Genomic DNA, 22,318 nt, shown 5'->3' on the forward strand with positions numbered 1-22,318 from the left:
TTCACTTCTACATTGCTTGAGAAACTTTAAATTTAGTATAATGATGTCTTCCTCTTTGCAGTTAGGAGGAGTGATTAGGCTACCACATGTATTAAATGCCGTTGTTGCAATCTAACCTGGCATTTTGAGGCCTTAGAGTCACAAGCTATATTTTTCATGATTTACATTTTGATTTTTTAATGCAGAGCAGATTGGACAGGAGATGCTGGAAAACCTCAGCCATGACAGAGAGAAGATCCAGCGTGCTCGGGAAAGGGTAAGTTTGATAATAAATAATTGCTGGTCTCGGATTTTATTTGCTTTGGGCAAGTTCTCTGTGCATGCAAAAATAATCCAGCATATTGATCAGTTTTATATAAATCAGCTGCTATATAGAATCTCCATCTGCAGCCAAGTGCTTAAAAAGTGTCTTATGCCAACCCCTGTGAAGCCTCTCCTACAGGGAGTCACACTGAAGTCACCAAGTCTACTGCTGGAAGCAAGCTTTCTGTCGTTAACATCACAGCTAAGTCAGTTTTCTGTCCTTTGAAGGGTTTGTTATAGTGTCCATTGCAGTGACATCTTGGACTTTCTATGAAATGAAGTTCAGTATTGTAACTGAGCTTCTAATAGTTGATCAGCCGTACTCTTTGTAGCTGCAAATGCTAATAACTGCCTCCTTGGGCAGTTCTCTGTGAGAGAACAGGTAGTGGTTTCTTGCGCTGCTGCTCTGTCACTGCAGTCAGGATAACATATCTATGTCATTTTTGGCTTTTGTTGCCTCCATAGGGATCAACTCTACTCCACAGAGTTAATGAAGATGCTCAGAAGCCCATCCTATCCAACACATACAACTGCTCTGAACTTTGTAAGAAATTTGGCTCTCTGATTCTTTCTGCTCACAGAACCAGGAGTGGCTGCACCTGTGACTTTCTGTCCATGACGCATTGATCAGATACTTTCCTGAGCGTCCAATTTTGCCAAAGCTGAGTCCTCCTGCAGGCCTCTAGCTGACCAATGCCACTTAATAAAACTCCTTTATCTGTCCCAGGGCGTTTCTTTCCCCGTATAGCTTTGATTGGTAAAGCCTCGTATGACGGCTTTAATGAGGCATTTCCTGTCAGCTATACCAGTTGCTTTCTGAAGTCCTGGGCATTAGCTACTTTAAAATATGAAGTATAACAAAATCATTAAATGTAACTAGAATTGTGAGCATTTACCAAGCGTTGTTCAGGCAACTTATTGTCTTGTTTCACCTCCACTCCTCACATCCCTAGTGACTGCTGAGTCTGAGATGCTTTCCTCTTTCTAGCTGGACAAGTAAAACCTAGGCAGTGGAGCTAAATACCGTGTATCCCTTTCTGCTGATCCTAAAGATCCTTGGCAAAGAGAAAGAGGGAGTGTCGTTCTGATGACCCTGTGTACACTGAAAGACATCTTGCCAGAAGTGCAAGATCTCAAATGCCAAGATTTTGTCATATACCATTTAAAGTATTTTCTTTAGGGAATTCAGAAAAGTTCTCAATTGAAGCCACACAAGTGGACTTCTCCCAGCTGTCTGTATACTCAGATGTACAGTCAGGGATGATCTTGGATAACTTGGCAAGTTTTCAATTTTCTGGAGATTTTTTAAAGATCAGGATAGAGGGCACGCTATTAATACATAACAGCTTTACACTGAATACATGGAGTTATTATCTCATCAACCAGGGAGCAGAATTGTCTTCTGAAAGCCAAATGTCAACTTGAATATGATGGTCAGTTCTTAGCAGTTCAGTGTTGTGAAAAATAGGAAGATTTTCTCATGAGCAAAATTTAAATTAGTTAGTGTCTCTATAGTTTGGTTAAATTTACATATATGAGTTTTCCTCTCTGCAGAGTAAAACGTTTGGATGAAGAAAAATGCAAGACATAGCCAGTATCATTTTGAATAAATGAAGATGATTTGCAGTGCAAAATACATGTGTAATAACAGTTGTGAAGAGGAATTCCTTAAACTATTTCTTTTTTTTTTCCTTTATTCTTTTTTTTTTAAGCCAGATGTGTTAACTGGAATATACAAGACTCTAACAGAAGCAACATTTTTTAGGAGAACTTCAAATTAACTGTGTCTAAGGCAGATGAGATAGCAACATCAGCATCTTCTTCATCTTCCTTCCTGTCTCATTAGTCTTAATACTAGTTTTTAAAAGCTTTCTTAAACACTGTGCAGATTTGCCATTGCTAGTATCAAAGCATCTTTCAAAATGTTTTCACTACAGCTGTTCTGTGAGAGGAAGAAGTGCCATCATATGCCATTTAACAGGGTTGTATGCCATCAGTTCTTTGGCTCCTGCAGCACACTGGTATTGGTAAAGAAATGATGGAAGAACTACCATGAGATGTTTCAGTTTTAAGTAAAAACAAACTTACACGTTGAAACTCTTTATGTTGTTTTTTCTGCCAATGCCAGGAAGAAAAGGTGTTTTTTTAGTGTTCTCTTGGGAGGTAGCTAGAGATCTTCCAACTGTGTGTGTACGTGTTTGTTTCTTTTTTTAACATTTCTTTCGCTTATTTTGTGGAGGATTTTAGTACCATAAAAATATGAGGTCGTCTTGCTTAGAGGAGTTTGTCAAACCTCTAAGATTCAGCTTTCCCTTCCTAACTATCAGTACTGATTCTAGCTGTCAGGTAGAATCCTGCAGCAAGAGAGGAAAGTTAGGATCAAACATCTAATGGTAAAAAGGAGAGAGCTACTTTTCTGTGAAAAGGGAGGAGAAGCCCCAAGTGTTAAATGCACCTTTATGAATAATAAAAGACCAATGTAAAGCACACATTTGTACTTCAGCTTCCCTTCTAGCACAGATAAGAACTTGGCTTTTTAATGAGCCTTTTAAAAATTATTGTGACGTTTTTTTCTTCTGTTACTTGTGTCAAACTGGGCTAAACTGCTTTTCTGGAATTTGAATTGTCTAGATGAATCAGGAAAAAAATGAGGGAATGGCCTCCCTGGAATATAATGCTCATCTTTGTTCCATCATGGCACATAATTACAGAGATCTGAGAGTCAGCACAAGCCTTCCCACTGAATATGATATTGCTAAAAGCAAGTCTTGGTTGGTGTTATCCAGTCCCAGCTTCTACTTGGTACTTTCTTAATACCTTTCACAAGAACAAGGAGGAAAATGATGCAAAAAGGTTATGTGTTATTGATTACAACTACTGATTTCAGTAATAAATATTAAATCTGGTAGCAAATATTTACAGTATTGCGCTCTAGAATAGAAACTGGTTTTAATATTGCTACTATGCATATATTCAAGATAGAATAGAGGTTTGTTATGATGAAGATGATTTGTTATTGGAAGGCTGCCACTTTTCTTGGCAGTGTTACTGTTTTGATGGATTTCTAAATCAGGATGCATTTTGTCTTCTACAACAAAGTTTCTTTAGGAAGAAGTCAATGAGTTAGGTAATCCTTTCAATCTGATTTGATAATGAAGAGGTAAACATTCAGCTTTCATAAGGAGAAGAATTTTTTAATGTATGTACACACAGCTGTGTTTCTGTGTGTCAGCTATTTCATAACTGACAATCATTGTGTTATCATTTACAGTAGGTTTTGATGTCCCACTGGTTCCAAGATCTCTAAAAAGTCAAAAGATGTCTCTCCTCTAGCTACCAGTAGCAAAAGAGGCAATAGGAGAGTATCTCTATTCTTCTTCATTTCTAGGCTTCCTTTTGTGGGACACTCATAAACACAAAAATAAAGTGGAGATTTCAATCCCTTTTAAACAGCAATAGAAGTAATTGTTGTTTTGTAATATGAGATTATTTTACTTCATAACTTCTTATCTCCCCAATTTAATTTTTTATTCAGTTGTGTTTTTACCTATTTTGTAAGGTTTTTGAGAGCCGTAGAGCAAGCTAGCTAGTTGGGTTTAGCTGTAAATGTAGGTTTTCTATGTCCTAATAAACTACAAAAATGCTATTTTCAGTGAGTGATCCTTACGTGCAAAAATATGTATTATCCAGCTGTGTCTTATGTACATACTATATACCATTCACAAAGTATTTGGGCATCCATCCCAGTGGTGGCTGCAGTAAAGTCACTACGAGTTTTGTATTTAAGGGACAGTATAGGTGTATTTCTTTTACACAGAATTAGTAAAAGGACATTGTTTTGTATTTCTACTATTTCTTTAAACTACTGTCTTTGAAAAACAGTGGAAGAAAGATTGTTTGTTTTTCTTTGCATAAAGTGTCAGGAATACAGCACATGGCTGTCTCTTCATCCCTTGATGCCCTCACTAATACACATAACCAATGCACTGCAAATTATGGATACCAATTTATATAGCTACTACCTGCAACCCTGTATTTGTAAAGCTTTTGCTCTTTACCATGGTTCATCTTTGTTGCCCCAATGTCTTCTCTTCCGTGAGTTTTATCTTTAGGTAAGTGAAAACCAAACAGAACATTTTTACATTTCAGAGTTTTGGTGGCTTTCTTACATAAGAGTTTGCTGTGGGCTAAACTTGAAGTTGATTGACTCAAATGACAGTAGAAATATCTGTCCTTTGTGGAGAATGGAGTACCTGTGCCTTTTGCCTTTAATGGGACTCTTTTCTCCCCAGCTTAGAGAAACCGATGCAAACCTGGGGAAGAGTTCCAGGATTTTGACGGGAATGTTGCGAAGGTAAGGCCAAGGTAGGGACATTTCCGCTCTTTCTTTTTTCCCTCTATCCCTCTGTGCCTTTATTTTTCAGTTTTAATTCAACTTCAGTGTTTTGCTGATGTACCTGACTTTTTTTACCCAGTCTGCTGTGTAGGACATCTTTGGATGAATGCTGGTAGTGAAGCAGGCATAGTTAGACAGATATCGCAGCTATGGAAAGAGTTTTCTGTAGCCTGAGGGATTACCCCTGTTCAATCATTTCACATCTTTATTTCTTTGAGCTTTTTGGGGTTTTTTGTGTGTTTTGTGGGGGTTTTTTTGTTTTGTTTTGGTTTTTTTTTAGTGTGTTCTAAAATTAAGCTTTTTGATTGTGATTTCCTATTTTCCTTATTCTTGAGCAATTTCAATATTTTGAGGGTTTTTAATCTAGTAGATTTTATCTATGAAAGTTTGTTAATGTTTTGGGGCAGCATAAATTTACACACAGAGAATAGGTTAAGGTGATGAATTCTGCCTGAATAGACGGGGCAGACACATTGTCAAACCTTGGGGTTTTAGTATGTTTCTTCCGTGCTTTCAATGTTACAAAAATTGTCCCTGGGATCCAAGTGAGGTGATAGAGAAAGGAAAAATGTGCAACATCCTAAAAATCTATGTGAGACTACTAGCCACCTTAAATTTACATCTGTACCTTCCCAGACAGATTTTTTGAATTAGTGACATCCCTGGATATGTGTTCTTTACCCAGTAAAACAGCACCTGAGCTTTCTGTGATGTCCTTATTTCTGTGTATATTCAACTTCCTGAAGAAGAAAAGCATCCCTCTAATAGGTGGTGCTGCATGCTATGAAAACACAGCTTTAAAGGAGTTTAGAGCATCCTCTGAAGTGTTCAGTATGAAATTACCCTTGCCATGGGCTTTTATGTTGCGTATTTGCTTAATGCAATTTGCTTATTAAAACAAAAAAAAAAAAAGAAGAAAAAAAAGAAGAGAAAGTTTTAGCAGAATTGTTGATTTGTCACTTGGCCTGGAAAATATCAAAACCAGAATTTAATAAGTTGTGCTTCAGTGCCAGCTTTATCTTTCATAAGTCTCGTCAGAAAAATATCTTTGTTAGTTCCTTGTATACCCAGTTGACAAAGGTTAAAATGACTGAACCTCATGCCTTCATTCCACAGATTTGTTACAATTCCAACTCCAAACTGTAACATACAAAATTCTCTGATTAAGAGTAATATGTAAATGACACAAACTAAATTCAAAATCCATGGAGAAAGGAAGTGGCAATTGAAAGGGATGGTTCAGTGCCTGTAGACAATCAAAATAAACTATAAAAAAAATGAACAAAAGAAAAGGCATAACCAAACCCAAGTCTCCCCAGGAAGGGCTCTGCGACATGAGCTGTAACGAATATTCTGCATATGTCTCCATTTTGTCAAATCTCATTAAAGGGGTTTCTTGCTTTATGTCAATTGAACTGTCCAAAAATCATTCATCATTTTAGTGTAAAAAAAAAAATCGTGCAGTTATTTAAATAATATCATATTAATGTTAAAGTTCAGCTGTCATTTAATAGTATGGCTTAATCAGACATAGCATTTAGGAAAAATAGTTTTTTCGGGCTTTACTTGGCTTTCAGGTTGGCAGATTCAAATAAGGATTTATGGGTTTCTAAACCAATGTATTCTTTCCATGTTTATGCTTGAGGTACCTCAAGCTTTTTTGCAGCACCCTGTAGTCTGTTATTTTCAATAAAATAAAGTATCTCCTCATAATATGTTTGAATATCTTTTCAAGTAATTTGGAGAAGCTGAAACAAAAACACATGCTGTAACCTTTGACTTTATTTTTTGTTTGGGAATCATGGTTGGGAGTCCTGGTTTATAAGCGTTCCTCAAGCCAAATGAAAAATACGATCTTTCTGAAATATACTTGGGCTCTTCTTTTCAGACGAAAGGGCTATGTAGTTGAACACCAAAATAGCATGTTTCTGTGTGTCAGAAAGGCACTGGATTTGCTTTTTCTTTAACAAAAGTGCTGAGCTTAGTTACCCGTCTGGATGAAAGGCGGGTTAGAATGTAAGCTCAGTTCAGGTAAGTGTGCCAAAAGCAATGCCTCGATATAGATGCAGCTTGCAGTAGAAGATTCTCAGGATGTTATTTAAAATCACATAATAGGTGGACGTACAGTGAATTTAATTTGTTTCTGAGTGTTAGGTGGAAGGGTCTAGCATTATCCCAGCCTCAGCATCATCCCTATGTTGTTTAGTCACAAGAATAATCATAAAATACAGACCCCGAGAAATCAGCACAAATTAGATAAATACAACTGTAAGAAAAGTAATTAGCACAGATTGGCAGTTGTGTCCTAATTTCTGCATACTTCAGTACATAACACACAATGTTTCACTTAATTACTGGAACCAATAAAGAAAAATGCTGGAGGACTGTTCTTCACATCATTATTGTATGGAAAAGGTAACATTGCTCAACTTAGTTGCTGCTTGAACAATATGTATTTGCTGATATGCTTGAAGTCATATGCCAGGCTAACACCCTGTGCATCAAAATAATGCCCGACTATTTCTATTTTTACTGGCTGGGAAAGGTAAAGCAGCATCTCTTCTGAACCTGGCCAAATGTATTAAGAGATTAGATATTTAGATAGCTAGAGGGCTAACTTACTCATTTTGTATGACCTAAATTCCCTGGCTGTGTACTTGTGCATAAAAAGTTCTGGAGATGGGGAATAAAAGCAGGGACAGGTTTTGTAGGTTGTCATAGCTCACTAAGGAAATCAGTGGCATAATAGGGACAGGTCTTCCTAATCCAGTTTGCTACTCTAGCAAATAAAGGTGGCCAGCCTTATGTATTGGAATTTGTTGTCTCCCAGTATTTTGGGTATTTGAGTAAGGGAATTTTTGTAATAAATGTTTTTAAATATTCTCACTTTAAAATGACCTATACATTCATAATATTCTTTTTTTTTTCTCTGTAAATAAACCTACTGAGATTCACTAAACTAGTATATTACACTTATGGCATTGCATTACTAGGATAATATCGGTATGTTGGTAATGTCAAAACATTAATCATTTCCTTTTACATGTATCTATAGCTCGGAACATCCTGACATTTTATGACTTCTCTTTAAAACTGTGAGACTATAACAGAAGCTCAGTGTAGTTTCAGTTACAGAATTTTCAAATAATAGGTTTTAACATAAGGAAATGGCATCTTCTGCAGTCATCTGCGATATTACTGCCTCAGACATCTGTCCCTTGGCCTCTACCCCATTGTGAACTGGAAGCGCACAGTCCATTAGAAAGGAGCAGAAAAGAATATGTTCTGAAAAATCTTCAGCCTTTTGCCCATATCCTAAGCCAATAGCCTAGGAAAGCTTTTAGGAAAAGAATTTGGACGGTCTCCAAGCCACACATGGCCCAGGGGGAAACAAACCAACCTAAAAGTAACCAGATAAAAACTTCCGTAGATGTGAATCTTTATCCAATTAGCAGATAAATTATATCTACTCCCCTCTAAATTGCAGAAAAAATATCTTAGAAAAATAGCTACTACCCTCCAAAACAACATTTTGTTCTGTCTGGTTCACAAGGAAATTTTTATGCCAAAAATTCTCTTTTAATTTTCAGATTTCAATCTTCTGAGTTGTTATCAATGATGCTTTGAGAAGCTCATGAACACATCTACTCTTACAAAAAAAAAAAAGACTTTTAAAATTTATTTTCCAGTAGGACAAGCACACTAGCTCCAGCTGATGGAAATGAAGCAATAAGTGTTCACCTCTCAGATAAGTTATGTGACTTACCAGCAGCTTTGACCAACATGACTCAATCAGAAACAGAATGCCTTCTCCTCCATGCTAGTTGCAGTCAAGCTTCTTCACTCTTCTTTCCAGGAAACTTCTGATAGTCCTGCTCCTTGCATCACTTCTAATCAAACTTCCTTGTACTTTTGAACTCCAGGGTAGTCCAGATCTGACAGTTATTTTTCAACATTTCATAGAATCATAGGATAATTTAGGTTGGAAGGGACCTCTAGAAGTCATCTGGTCCAACCTCCAGCTCAAAGCAAGCCTAATTAGAGCAGATTGCTCAGACTTCTCCAGTGAAGTTTCAAACACATCCAAGGTTGGAGCTGCCAATGCCTTTCTAAGCAGTCTGTTCCAGTAGCAGTTGAAATAAGCAATTTTTCCAGGTATCTAATTGAAATTTCCCAGTATTGAACTTGTGTTCATTGCCTCTGGTCCTAAGCAGAAGTGATTTAAAACTTAATTGTTTCAGAGTTGGCCTTCAGGGTTTGGGCCTGGATTGCAGTTGTTTCTAGCAGTTCTCAAACAACTTCAGCAGTTGTTGAAGAGGCCCCTGTGGTTATGAGGCTGAGATGACATTCAGTGTAGAGCAATTCTTTAAACAGGGTGAGGAGTGTTCCACACCACCCATTGACCTGGTCAAGTGGCTATTCAGCAGTGGATGCACAATAATTTTTTTTTTCATTTGCTTTCACACACTCTTGCAGATGTGAAAGGTTAATTATGTCTTTTCTGCCTTCTCTCTTGACTATGAAGCACGCATTTCCATATGTAGAAGAATAACAGCAGAGATGTCCCTGCTGAAGCAAACCTAAACAGAGAGTAAGTGTTGTCATTGTCTTTTTCGCCTGTTTCCTTACCAATCTTTGTTTCCATCCCCAAATGATGGAAAAGATTTTCTTCTGAGCTAAAGCCTGTCTCAGTCCTACTAGGCCATGAATGTTGAGTCTCTGCAGTTTTCTGGAGAAAGGTCTTCATATCACAGATATGGAGGGAAGTTTAACAGACAGTTGGATTTGCCTTGTTTTCATGCTAATAGAGGAATTCCTCTTTCCAGCAGGAACTTTGCATATTTGGTCTCAAGCCAAAAGAAGTTTGAGTTGAAATTGTTTCAGCAACTTTTTGGTACATGTATTTCTATTTTTACTTCAAGATGTATTTCTACACTGAAAAATTATTGAAATGGTAAATCCTTTAGCAACGTGTCTGCTCCATGTTGAATATTTACAGCTGCAGCTGTTTACTTCAGTAATTTAGACCTCGATTCAGGAACAGATTTAAGCATATGGTTAACTTAAACCAGAGGAGCAATTCCCTCAACTTGAGGGAGACTGAATAAGGGGGGATTGAGTGGCAGAATGATTCTGGGTCATCTCTTGGGGCAACACAGCTTTTATTGTGCGCCTTGTTCAAGGCTGATTACAGAGCAAACCCTGTCCTTAATATTTCTGTTGTTAAATGGAAACTGTTAAATACACATAGGGTATTTTAGTGCTTGTTACTGTCAGTGTAAGAATATATTTTTTTTTATTTCCTGACTTCTAAGCATTTAATGAAGTTACTGGATACTTATATTATTGTACATGTTTATATTTTAATATGCAACTAATCTTTATCGATTATGAAGTGTTGCATATTTTCAGAAGGAAACTAATAAGCTTTGTGGTGCTGTTAATCACAAGATAGTCTTTGGATAAGGAACATATGGCTTGTTATTCCAGATTAAACCTTAGCATTAATTAGTACCTGGTTGTTCTTCACTTTGTTTCTGACTTTAAAAAGAAACTTTCTGTCCTTGTTGAAGTGGTGGACAAAACATCTGGAAAAAGTAAGTGTAGTGTCAGCAAAATTCCCGAGGGTAAGCATTCTTCATCATTAGGAGTCCAACCAAAAAACAGGAAATGTACCTTTAGGTCTGAACAGCAAGAATTTTAAAACGGTAACGGACACTGTGGGTTCCTTGTTCTCAATTTAGGTATGATGTAATCTGTTGTATGTAAGACACATTTCTTATTTTTAATAATCAGTTGAGAGCCATTTTATAAACCTTGCTCACCTTTCTTGGACAGTGTTCTGTATCCTGTTTCCAAAATACTTCTGAAAAATCTCACTCTACTTTCATTCAGTGTTAGAAATACTTTCCAGTTTGTGCATCACAGAAGGTGCAGAAGTCTTTTAAGCTGCTATATAACCACCACAGCTACAGCAAGCAGTGTACATGGAGAATTGCAAGCCATGTACCAAAGGTACTGAATGCTTTGCAGAATGGGGGCAATTTCAACACTGCAGGCATTTAATTCTGGTTAGCTTAATGCTGCTTTAGCCTTCACAAACCTTCAGCTCCAACAGCCTTAGTGATACAGAGTTAAGTTTACTTCAAACATGGGGGAAAAAAAAAAAAGGTGCATGATGATTTATGTTTCCATTTTAAAAACTTAAGTGCATAGGATAAAATAGATCAGTGTTTTAATCTCCTTGCACCTAGGCAGTCTTAGAAGGATGTGTCCTTCATTCATTGAGATAGAAGCATTTATGTTGTAGCACTGTTTTATTTTTCAGATAGTTGGAAAGCTTTATCCATGTGTCAAGCTGCCTACAGTACATCCATTATGACCAGGGCTCTCAGCATTCTTCAGACAATATTTCTAATTCTCTTTTTTCATTCCTTTTCTAAATGTACAATGGCCTTTGTTCTGTCCTCTCCATTCTCTCTTTTCTATCATCTGGAATTACTGGCTCATTTGCCCCCCCTTCTATCTACTTGTGTCCAGCTGAACAGCTGGAAAGACCATTATCTAATGCACAGTTGTGTTTCTGCAGGAAAGCAGGATCCCAATGGATAATCATCCAAGCTAGTCCTAGACTGCACATACCAAGAATGTAAAGCATCGTAATAGGTTAAATATCATGTAACCTTTTGTGATTGTTCTCTGTATTGAGATATGTTGACTACCATTAAGCAGCTAGAGCCTATAAAGGTTCACGAGTGAAACGAAAGGCGTTTCGTAGTCAGCGTTGTCATGTCTGAACCACAGCAGATGTCCCATGACATGCTTTCACGAGAAAGCGTGTCTTGTATCAGCATAATCAGTGCAGGGCTTTCTTGCAGGAGTAACAAGTAGTTTCCCGTTGGATGAATTCTCTCTGACATGATATTCAGGAAGAGTGAAGGTAGTGAAAATATTTTGAATGTGGTGAGATTGTTTATGTGAAGCAGAGTGAAGTAGGGAACCTGTTAGCAAAAGCTGACATTGGTAATTGCTGAAATAATTGGAGACAACTCTTCAGAAATCAATGGAGTCAAACTCCTTAAGGCCAGTAGCAAACCACGACAAACTGTCACAGAACAATGTGCCAAATTATACACATTCCATTTACTACAGAGAGTTTAAACCATAAAATGCTAAATGTAGCATTTTCTGATCACAGATCTGCATGATATCTTGCTACATGGGTCACTTCATTTTAATCCACAAATTTACCAAAAGAAAGAGAATCGTCTAGGAAGTGATCACAGAAAAGTTCTTCCCTTGGTGTTAAGGTAGGATTGACTGTCCCTGTTTCAATCCTGGCAGATATTTGTCTGGCTTGCTCTGAACTGATAAACATTCCTTGTCTCTTCAGTCAAACTGCTCCAAGTTTTCCTTAATGTTTAGCCCAAATCTTTATTCCTGGGTTGACAGAAAGCTTTTATGTGCTGGTGGATTTCAGAAGATTTCTATGCTGTCGTGGCCCATAACTTCTGGTGTGGAAATAAATTTCTGCTCAACTTTTCAAGAATTAGAGAACATAAATAATAGTGTACAGAGTTAAATTATAGTTTCCAGTTTTCATCGAGCCAAGCCTTTTGATGGGATTCAGGAATGTAAAAATGGAAGACTTGGATAGTGTTCTGATAGGGAAACCCTGGAAGCTCAGCCTCTCCAAACAGGAACTTCATTCATGGGTGTCACTGAGCTTTGCAGAGAGACGCCAAAGTTAAATCATTCTCATGAGACTGCATATCTGGACTAAAACTAGATTGTATACTAAGCTGGCTAAAAGTAACATTTGAAACTGAAACAGGATCAACAAAATACAGAGATGTAACTTTTTTTTTGTGGCACTTCTAAATATTTTAAGAAAAAAGTAGTAATGTTGTCAAACAAACATCAGATTTTTTTAACTTATTTCTCTCACCCTTGCCCGTAGATGCAACAGCCTTCTGGACAGATCTAGTATTTGGAAATAAATGGTGGAAATGGGAATTGTTTTCCCTGGTCTTCCATCAGGTCTCTGCAGGAGCTTTGTTAATCTTTATTGGGTAAAGAAGCTCTTTTGTGCATTCTGAGTATGATTTCCAGTAACACTTGGGCACTTTTCTTGCTGTATTTGATTGAAATTATTGGCTTGTAATAAAATCAAAAGTAAGTCATCTTTCCAGCATGATTCTCATCACGCACCAAGGACTTTATCTTTAAGAAAACAATGAAGTCATCAAACTGATTTAAAACTGCTGTGATATCAGGATCTTGTCCTTATTAGCTAATCAATCTAGCTTGTTGTAGTGTGGCAGAGTGTTGGTTGTGCTCAAGAGGCATAAGAGATTAAGTGACCAACAATTGAAACAAAGGGAAACTTGGGATTTGCTGAGTACAGTTTTTATTCAAGTCAGTCATTCAAGTTCTACTGCAAAATCCAGGACCTGAACTTGCAAGTCGTACTCATGTGAGTAGTTTGCTCATCTGTGGCCCTGATATTGAATGAGGATCTCATTTGGTTTCAGCAAAGTTTGTTGGAGGGTGTGGGGGGTTGTTTGTTGTTGTAGTTTTACAAAGAAGGCCATAAATGATGGCTGTGAGAAATCAACAGCTGAGGAAAACCAGGATCACTTAGAGTGTGTTGCAGATAAATTAGCACTGCTGTGGGACAAGCCCCAAACTAGGGAGAATTTATATCCTTGTGTAGCATGTAATAATGTTGGATTGGACCTTTAAAGCTCTGCAGAAGAAGTGTTCACGCGTAGCTAACCTGCTGAGCATCTGTCTGAAGAATAATACTTGTGAATGAGAAAGTGTGGTCTTACAATGAGAGACTGTTTAGCCTACTTGATGATAGGAAGGATGAGAATTTGCTAATTTTGGCTGGCTCTTTAACTAATAGGGAAGACTTGAACCTAATCAAGAAGGCAAAGAAAGCAGTGTGGGAATTGAACAAAATGGGAAAGACAGAGGAAAAACAATTTTACCATAAGCGCTGAAATATTACGTTCTCTACAATACTTGTGTAGCTCTGAAAAACTCCTGTGTAGCTCTGTGTAGCATTGAAAAAAAATTGAAAATTGTTTCAGAAATATCTAGAATAATATAAACAAGGAAGAAACTCCTGCAACATGCTTGCTTTGGACAAACTGATAAATTTTCAGTGCTAATGCTCCTTCAGTCTTAGAATCAGGATTATAACTCAGATTTTAAGATATTTTAGAATCAGTTTATTAATCAGATTTTTTTTTAAGACTTGAAAAAATAGTCAATGAATTTGAATAGTCAGGAGCTACAATTTATTAAAATTGTAAGTGATATTAGTAGTTTCCAGTTTAAAAACATAGCAAAAAAAGTTTTTCACTGACCTGTACGGCATCTGCAAATATTAACGTTTTTCCATGAGTGTTAACATGGCTTCGCTTGCAGAATCTCACTATGTAGCATTGATTACCCAAGAGCTTTTGTTTAGCTTGGACTTTGCTATGTTAACTAAGCTGCAACCCAGAAGGTTTTTTGTAACATTTGCAAGTTAGAGCAAAGTCTTCATCTTGTCTTATGTAGTCAATCTACTGATAGTTTAAGATTACAACACTAACAGATAATTTTTTTTCTTGAATAAAAATTACATCTTAATTATTTTTGCACTAGCTCCCTGCCTTCCTCCTCATAAAAATACTTGTGCAAGTGAAAAAAAAAAAGCACTGTATATTTTTCTGACATGCTTATCACAGCTGCAAATAATGCATTTAAACAGAGAATTGTTTGAGAAACATGGTTCTAAGTGTGCCTGGTCTTGCCTAGATGTTGGGAAGCATATGGTCTGCTTTATCCATGCCTAGAAACTTCCTTGCTGCTTTCTGTCGCTGCTGTATTTTTTCAGCCGCAGTTTTCGCTGTGAATGGCACACACGTGTTGATTGTGAAGGTAGCATTCTTTCAGTACAGCCTTAAGCTAATTACTCTTCGTGGCAGTGGGGCTTTGTACCTCATTTGTGAACAGCTATTTATATTAGCACACCAGTACAAAGCAATGTTTCACATTACCAGTTTACCAGACTATTACCCCATTGTGTTTTAATCCACTGTAGGTGGATGGAGAATATGAGCCATCTGTTTTATTTAATGATATAATCAGTAAACAATATATGCACTTTACACATTTGGTCATTAAAGACGTCCATATTGTTGGACTCTGTATTTACATTGTAAATTGGTGTATTCACACACCAGCTCGTTCTGGTTTAAAAGGCTTGCTGTGTTCACAGGATGGTACAAAGCAAGCTCAGTAACTGCTCAAACCCAGCGCAGGTGGTCGAGCTAGTTGCCACACAGATCAAAAGTCAAACAACTGTGAATCTTCCTTTGAAATGGCATTTAGAGAGACAAGGCTGGTCTTATCTTCGTAAGCAAGAAAGAGTTATAGATATACATCATGAAGTTATGAGAACAAAAGGGGGTTTCATAATCACTCGGCATCAGAAAACCCATTACTGCGGACTTTTGTGAAGACGTCTTTGGAATATAAAGACCATCTTATTTTCCTGGAGAAAATTTAGAGGAATGAGTCTGAATTATTAAATATGAGAAAGTTCAGTGATTTCAAACCTTTGGAGACAAGAGGTTGCATTCTCTCACAGTTGATTTAATTTTATTTTATTTTCATCAATGCTTAAGCAGAGTAAAACAGACAGTGACAGAAAAACCCAATCTTATTCAAGGGATAGAGGTGAATGGGTGTATTTGTGCTAGAAACAAAGGAAATTGTTCAATATTTCAGTTTCCCCAAAGTATCCTTGGTGAGCGCCAAAAAATAGCCATGAAAATATATTAAAAACTCATTGATAAGTAAAATCCTCCATTTTTTAAAGAGGTGGAGGTCCTGTATGAAAACAGAAATGTTCATTTTAGTGGTTTACTTCACAACTTGAGATGAAGATGCCTAGAATTTATGGTGTTTATTGGAGGGCTGGTGGCAGTGGTATGGCTGAGGGTGAGTTTGCAGGCCAGCAAGGCTGGAGGAGTAGGCCTGAGGTTAACCACGCACAGCTGCTCAGCAGCAATGGGCCCGCTAACAAAGGCAGAGCTCCGTAAATGCCAGTTCTTCAGCTGGGTTTGAGATCATCTTTTAAAGCAGCAGAGTGGTAGGATGAGGTCTTAGTCGCTTCTTGTTGTAGACATTTGTATGAAAAAAAGCGGGCACCAAAATATTAATATGTAGGAGATTTTCCTTTTGGTTTCTGTTCCTACATCATGCAGCTACACTCAGAGGCACTGAATATATACTCGTTATCAAAGTCTGTGTGCTAAGAAGTGTGTTCACTTTCCATCAATGTTACAAACATGAGGACGTAGCTTTCTAAGTCTTTTTAAATCTGTTTCAAAGGCAAGCTAATTATGTTATTCTCTCTTTTTTTAATCTTGGGGTGGGAGGAAAGAATACTTTTTTCTTTTTTTTTTTTTAACTAGGGTTTTTTTTATGCTGGCACAAATTTTGGAGATAAAGTATTTTCAAGTGTATGAGCAAAGAGAAGAAAACATCTCATTTTATGAGCCATTATATATTCTTTCAAAATATGCAATATTTTTGTGGTTAAAATACTTAAAACAAAATAAGACTCGGCTATAAGTATCCCTTTTCATATCTGTATTTCATGTAAGTTGAATATTAAGCATTGGTATGTTTCCATGTGCCTCATGATGTAGTGCCTTCTGATTTTGAGATATTGTGTAACTAACTTATTTCTAATCGTATAAAGATGTTGAGATTTTTTTCTTTCTCATCCCAATTCAGGAAAAATAATCAGAAACTTGACTACTAATGTCTGAATCCTAGCTTTGTCCTGGGTGTATCTTGAGTAACTGTGGACACATCTGTTTCTGTGCATCTCTAAAATGAGGATAATGTTCCATATCTCGGCAAAGCATTCCAAGAGCAAATGCCCTTAATTAATCTGTGCATGGTACCCACATGACAACCTGATGAGAGTTTGTGAATGATGGACTGGCTGGTAGCAGTGCCTGTCCTGATTTGGAGGCATGGCTTAAATGGATTTAAAAGGGGTGAAAGAGAAGCATGGGAAGAATTTAGACTAGAGGGGTGTGGAGTATCTGATTTCCCATGACAGCCCATTACCATTATGTACCTGATCTCCTTAACTACTGAATGTAGGTATGAGAAAGAGAAGGCATCAATTCTTTGTCTTCTTCAGATAATACAGTTTTGAGGGCTACAGGTGACAGGCTCATCTTTTCTTGGGTGACATTTTTTGTGTGTTGCAGAAAGAAAAGAGTATTTGGGTTGGTTCAACAAATAGAACTAAAGCATCCCTGGAGACATAATGATTAAGTGTATATACAGAAGAGCAGTAGTGTTAAACTTCATGTGCCAGCCCAGGCAACTGCTTCTTCCTTATCAATCCCTCTTACTGCTCCTGTCAGAAATGATATTCTTATAGCTTGCTGTGAACTGAGATGCATTATTGCTGGCTGCTGTCAACCTGCAAACAATCAGTACTTTACAAATGTTTACTAAGTACTTTAGGGTTTCTCAGAGAGGAAATCTATCCTTATGAATGTAATGTTTTATTACTTACTATCACAGCGCTGCTGTTTCCTTGTTCAAAGAAGGTGTGGAGGAGAGATGTGTAGATTCAGGGGTAAAGGTAGACAGTCACTTACTTCCCCTGGCCAAAATTACCTTTAGTGCTGTCACCTCTTACCTCTGGGGAAGTAAAAATAAACAGGTTGTTACTAATGTGTAGTAACTCGATGACCAAAAACATACTAGTGAGCCTTTGAAATTCCAGTGTTTTGCTGTTCAACTTCTGATTAAGGAGAAAAAGGAAAAGTGAATTTCAATTGCATTTTGTTGAAACATCCAGTGACGTGATGCTGCTCTTGGCTGTAAAGGTAGAAGAGAGTTTGTTACAGTTTGTGTAGCAGGCACATGTTGAAAGCTAGGGTAAAATGAAGTTTGAATGTGATAGCTGGTAATGATGCTGTAGAGCACCCTCTTCGTGAAGAGTATGAGAACATCTCTTGTGCTAGTGCACTTGGTCATATTTTAACAGTTGTCTTTGAATTACTGATGATTTATTAAAGCTCTACCAGCAAACAATGGGAGAAGTAAGCTCCCACGTGCCAGTTCCGTCAGATGATTCCTCTTTGAGGAATCTAAGTGATCAAATGAGAGGAGCCATTTATAATTCTTCAAACAGGAATTGCTCACAAGTAGTTTATTCTTAGTAAATTCCTGGTGTCATCTTTGGTGTGAGATGGAATATTTGGAGTATGATACACATATATGATGTTGAGCATATTGTAGAATTGTTTTCTAATAAATGACGTAAATCACATTAGCGATGTTCCAGATTCTTTACAGTCAACTAAGGAAGTAGTGACCTTGTCTCAGAGATGCACACTGTAAACAGACAACATGCAGATGGGGTAGGGAATGTTGAATGAACCCAAAGAAAAGGCAGTGCCGCAAAGATGCTGTCATGCTCTGTTTCAAGCAGTGATTTTTGTATGCTTATTATTCTGCTCATTGAAATAAATGGAAAAGCTTGTGCCCAAATGCTTGTTCTCTGAATCTGAGAGGAAGAGCAGGTGCACAGGGTACCAGATAAAAGTTCTGTTGTATAAATGCAAAGAGTACCTTACAGTAGGGTTTCAGTTTTGTCCTCTTGCTCCACTGACCCAATTAAATACAGGTTTCATAGGAAAATATTGTTCTGGCTGATCTGGATAGCAGCTATTTGTTAGGAAGACTTCGAACCCTGACTCTCATCTCTAAACTGTTGAGTTCTGAGACTGACTTTAGTTTGAGACCCACTGTACTCTGCTTTCTTTGATCTGAACCCTGAGAATAGGTAATTATCATTTAAAGGAATGAGCTCCTTTGTGAGAAGGAAGCCAGGAAGTGGCCCCGGAGAATGCCTCCCCACATGGAAAGCCTTCACCTCCTGGTTTGATGGCTTCCATGCTAATGCATCTTTCAAGGGGACCTCTCTGTCCTGCATTGTTACTTATTTGGCTCTTCTTTTATTTCAGTTTTAATTGTCATTAGCATGGGGTGCTTTTTTTCTAAAGTCATCTGGGGAATAGTAGTTTATTGTGTATTGTTGTGTTTGTCTAAAGGCAATTGCACAAACTTGAAACCTAATCCTTGTAATCTTTCCTACTAGGGAGAGCTTGAGATAAATACTGCTGTATGCTTGGTGGGAGTGGGTCTCTACTTTTTGATCATCCATGTCTAAATGTTGAGTAATACTTCAGGGAAAATGTTCTCAAAACATTCCTTAGATGATTATTAGATTATAATTTATGTTTGATAAAAACTGGAAAATTGTGTAAATATTTGCTTAACATCCCACCCCTAAAGCAATTTATTTGCTTGCTGGCCTTCAACCCTCTTGCTCAGTGAAATGAGATCAGTCACTTTCTGTTTATATTCAGTTTCACTTTGCAGTTTTCGTGTGTGTGTAGTGCAGTTCCCTACTGCAGGGGAATATTTAAATAATAAGTGAGGAATAAAGAGGAAGGTAGGGAAAAAAATATTTTAAAAATATTTTCTAGCATCTTCCCGCATTTTAAAAGTAAACAAGTGCTATGATTGTACTACTTCCATGTGCCATCCTAATAACTCGTGTCGAAGAAATTTAAAAAAAATAATCCAGTCCTGCTTTTCTATAAATTGTTTGTCCCATAGTAAGTAAGACCAATTTATGCATATTATGTTCCTGTGGCTACTGTTCAAATCGGCCTTTGGCAAAAGTGAACACGTGTGAGATCTCGTTCTTACAAGAGGAAGTAACTTTTGCATCTTGAATACTCCGTGGTGGTTGAGTTTTCTGGAAAGTGCTGACTCTTTCACATAGACAATGGTCAATACTCGCATAGGCCAACTCTTTGGCTGTTTTCTCTCATCTGAATTTTTCGGTCTGGATTAAGAGAGAGTATGAGTCTCAAAACTGTGGACATAAGAACAAATGCTAGGTCATGATTAAGCTCCTCCTCCCATCTAGTCAAGCTCTAAAGTAAAGTTGTGTTGTGGAAAAAGAACCATCACAGTCAGTAAAGTAATTTAGAAGACTGAGGGGACTTCTTTGCACCAACCAGCCTTGAAGCATTTCTGTCGTACATTGCAAAATGGCTGCTTCAGATGCAAGCAGTCCTGGAGTTTCTCTTGAGTCCCCTTTCTCTCCCACCATGTTTTTGCAATTAAATACTGGATAAAAATTCTTTTTCCTTTCCTTTTGTTTTGTTTTTTTTTGGGTTTTTCTCTTTTTTTTTTTTTTTTTTTTTTTTTTTTTAAATGTGTTACTTTTTCCTTAATGTGTAGCAGCTGATTTTTGCTCTGTTGGCTCACTTGGGCACAGAGACAAACCTCCTTTCAAGGAACAGAGTTCCAACATTGTTGTTGATTATTTTAATGGGAAACCATCTGTGGGGTAAGGCAGTCTCTCCAGCTTCTTTCTGGAGAAAAAAAAAAAAAAAGACTTGCAAGTATTTTGGCCAAAGGTAAAACTCTTCCCTCTGTAATGTGGATGGACTCACAAAGAAAGTAGACATAAAGACATGTTTCTGCTCATGAGTGTGGTGAAGACCTGATTTTCAAGAGTAGCCAACCTGTAACAGTCCCTTGGGAACACAACTGGCCGCCTTCAGAGTGTGATTCACTCTTGGTGCTTCCCATAAAGTTGCAGTTGAGATCTGCTGCTCCTTTTGGGGACAAAGGGCCAGTTTGTTTTCCAAGAGCTCTTTGCCCTGCTTTTTTCTGGCTTACTCCATCTTGCCATCCCAAAGTTTGAGTTTCATTTCTTGCAGAAATCTTGTGCTTCCTTTCTATCCCCTTCTGTGGTTTTCATAGCCTGTCTGTCTGATATGGTTTTGATGTCTTTTGACAAACACCTTCACTTAAAATCACAGTGCGGTTGCCCTGAAAAAAAGATGGCCTTTCTTTTCTTCCTTCCTCTTTATGAATTAGAAACATAATGTGTAAAAGCGTGGTGTAAGCTCACAATAGCACTTTGTCCTCTTTCACATCACTTGCCAAATAACTACTGTTGTGGCAACAGCTGTAACCAAGCATGGTGTCAGCTAGTTTTGCCATAACATGACTGGGTGCCAATAATTTTAGTATAATGTGAAACACACTCCCAGGCAGTGCAATGAGGCATCTGATTATTAAATTCATTGAAATGTCATCTCGGGGTTTTTTTGGTTGGTTTTTTTTTTTTTTTTACATCAGTTCAGGTCTCAGAACTGGACAGTGTTGTAATTAAAAGAAAAAGAACAGAAAATTCTCTCATTATAGTAAACATTTCCAAGAAAACTCTCACCCTGAAGCAAACAGCTCTGCTCTGCTTACATAGACAGCAACAGCAAAGCCTCTATGAAGGCTGTAGGGATGGAGGTTAGAATTGTGTCTACCAGTTGCTTGCTGGTCTTTACTGTAGCACTTCCTCCAGTGACAATAAATGCTATTTATTTTTAGGCTTCTTGTTCTGAACTACTTATAAAAACTAAAAGGTGGGAACCTGGTGAAGCATTTGTTTTAATACATTGCTTACATTGTGCTCCAAAGCATGGTACTCAGCATTATTGTTAATGATTGAAGCATTAGCATTTAATTGTGTAAAGTAATTAAAAAGCTCAATATTACTACTTCTTGGGCTGAGTCCATTAATACAGCAAGCATTAGTAAGAAATATGTTGAAGAAGTTGAACAAGGTCATAAATGTTCTGTGTGCAAAGAGCACCTAATGCTTTTTTCCAAGCTTTTAAGAGGTAGTTTAAAAAAAAAATTAAAAAAAAAAAAAATCCGAAACAAAACCTTGTGAGGTGAATAGATAAAAGGCTTTCTTGGTTTAGTTATGTCAGTTTGGCTTTTTCCTGTAATTGCTGGGGTTGTTTTGTTCCTAAAGAGGGAACGGTTGCCAAGCTGAAGAGGTAATTTCTGAGCACTGTTTCAAGATATTGTGAAAGTTCTCAACTTTTCTGTAATAAGAAAAATAATACTTCTCTAATGATGTCTGTTTATTGCATATTGTTCTTCCGTATGCAGTTCAGTGCAGCTGGCAGCAAGTACTTGAGAGAAATCCAGGGCTGAAGTAACAGCATAGGGGAACCTGAGTACCTGCAGGCTGTGTGCACCGGCTCCTCTGGGTGCTGTCAAGCAGCCCTTCCCTTACGTCAGCATGGATGAAATCGAAAGAGATCACTTGCGTTTCATCCCAGGTGTCTTTACATTTGAATCCAAGCAGGAAAAAGCTCCTGGCAGCATGGAGCTGGATCGGAGGTGTTGATACTCCAAACACGTCTGGATGTCGCTCTCCCTTGCGTCAGATGGGCTGGCTGCAGGGCTCGCTTTCCTTTGGTAATCCTAGGAGTTACTCGCACAATGAAAGGTCCAGGTTTTTCCGACCTGTAAAGAGTCATAGCAGAGCTCTATAGTTATAAAGTATTATTATGTGCTCAGAAGAGAAGAAGGTTTTACTAGAGAGGAGCTCAAACCAAAACCCTAAATGTGGATATTTCTAAACCTTGCATCTGTATTCACATCTGAGTTTTGCAGGTTACATGTGCCAGTAGTGCATTAAACCAG

The 22,318-nt window shown here is 37.6% G+C and overlaps 1 protein-coding gene across 4 annotated transcripts in view; it reads left to right on the top strand.

Annotated features, from left to right (window-relative positions):
• The window catches only part of VTI1A (vesicle transport through interaction with t-SNAREs 1A), a 274,091-nt gene that overhangs the window by 166,314 nt on the left and 85,459 nt on the right, over positions 1-22,318 (top strand). For 2 of the 4 annotated variants that reach the window (XM_086751755.1, XM_086751757.1), the window contains 2 exons: positions 186-256; positions 4,596-4,668. In XM_086751755.1, the coding sequence (XP_086607881.1) occupies positions 186-256; positions 4,596-4,661 (137 nt within the window). In that variant the 3' untranslated portion in view covers positions 4,662-4,668. The remainder of the gene's footprint in view (positions 1-185; positions 257-4,595; positions 4,669-22,318) is intronic. The other 2 variants (XM_086751753.1, XM_086751754.1) reach the window with 1 other exon arrangement.

This window comes from Chlamydotis macqueenii, chromosome 7 (genome assembly GCF_036417535.1).
Source record: "Chlamydotis macqueenii isolate bChlMac1 chromosome 7, bChlMac1.mat, whole genome shotgun sequence".
In the NCBI taxonomy this organism is placed as follows: domain Eukaryota; kingdom Metazoa; phylum Chordata; class Aves; order Otidiformes; family Otididae; genus Chlamydotis; species Chlamydotis macqueenii.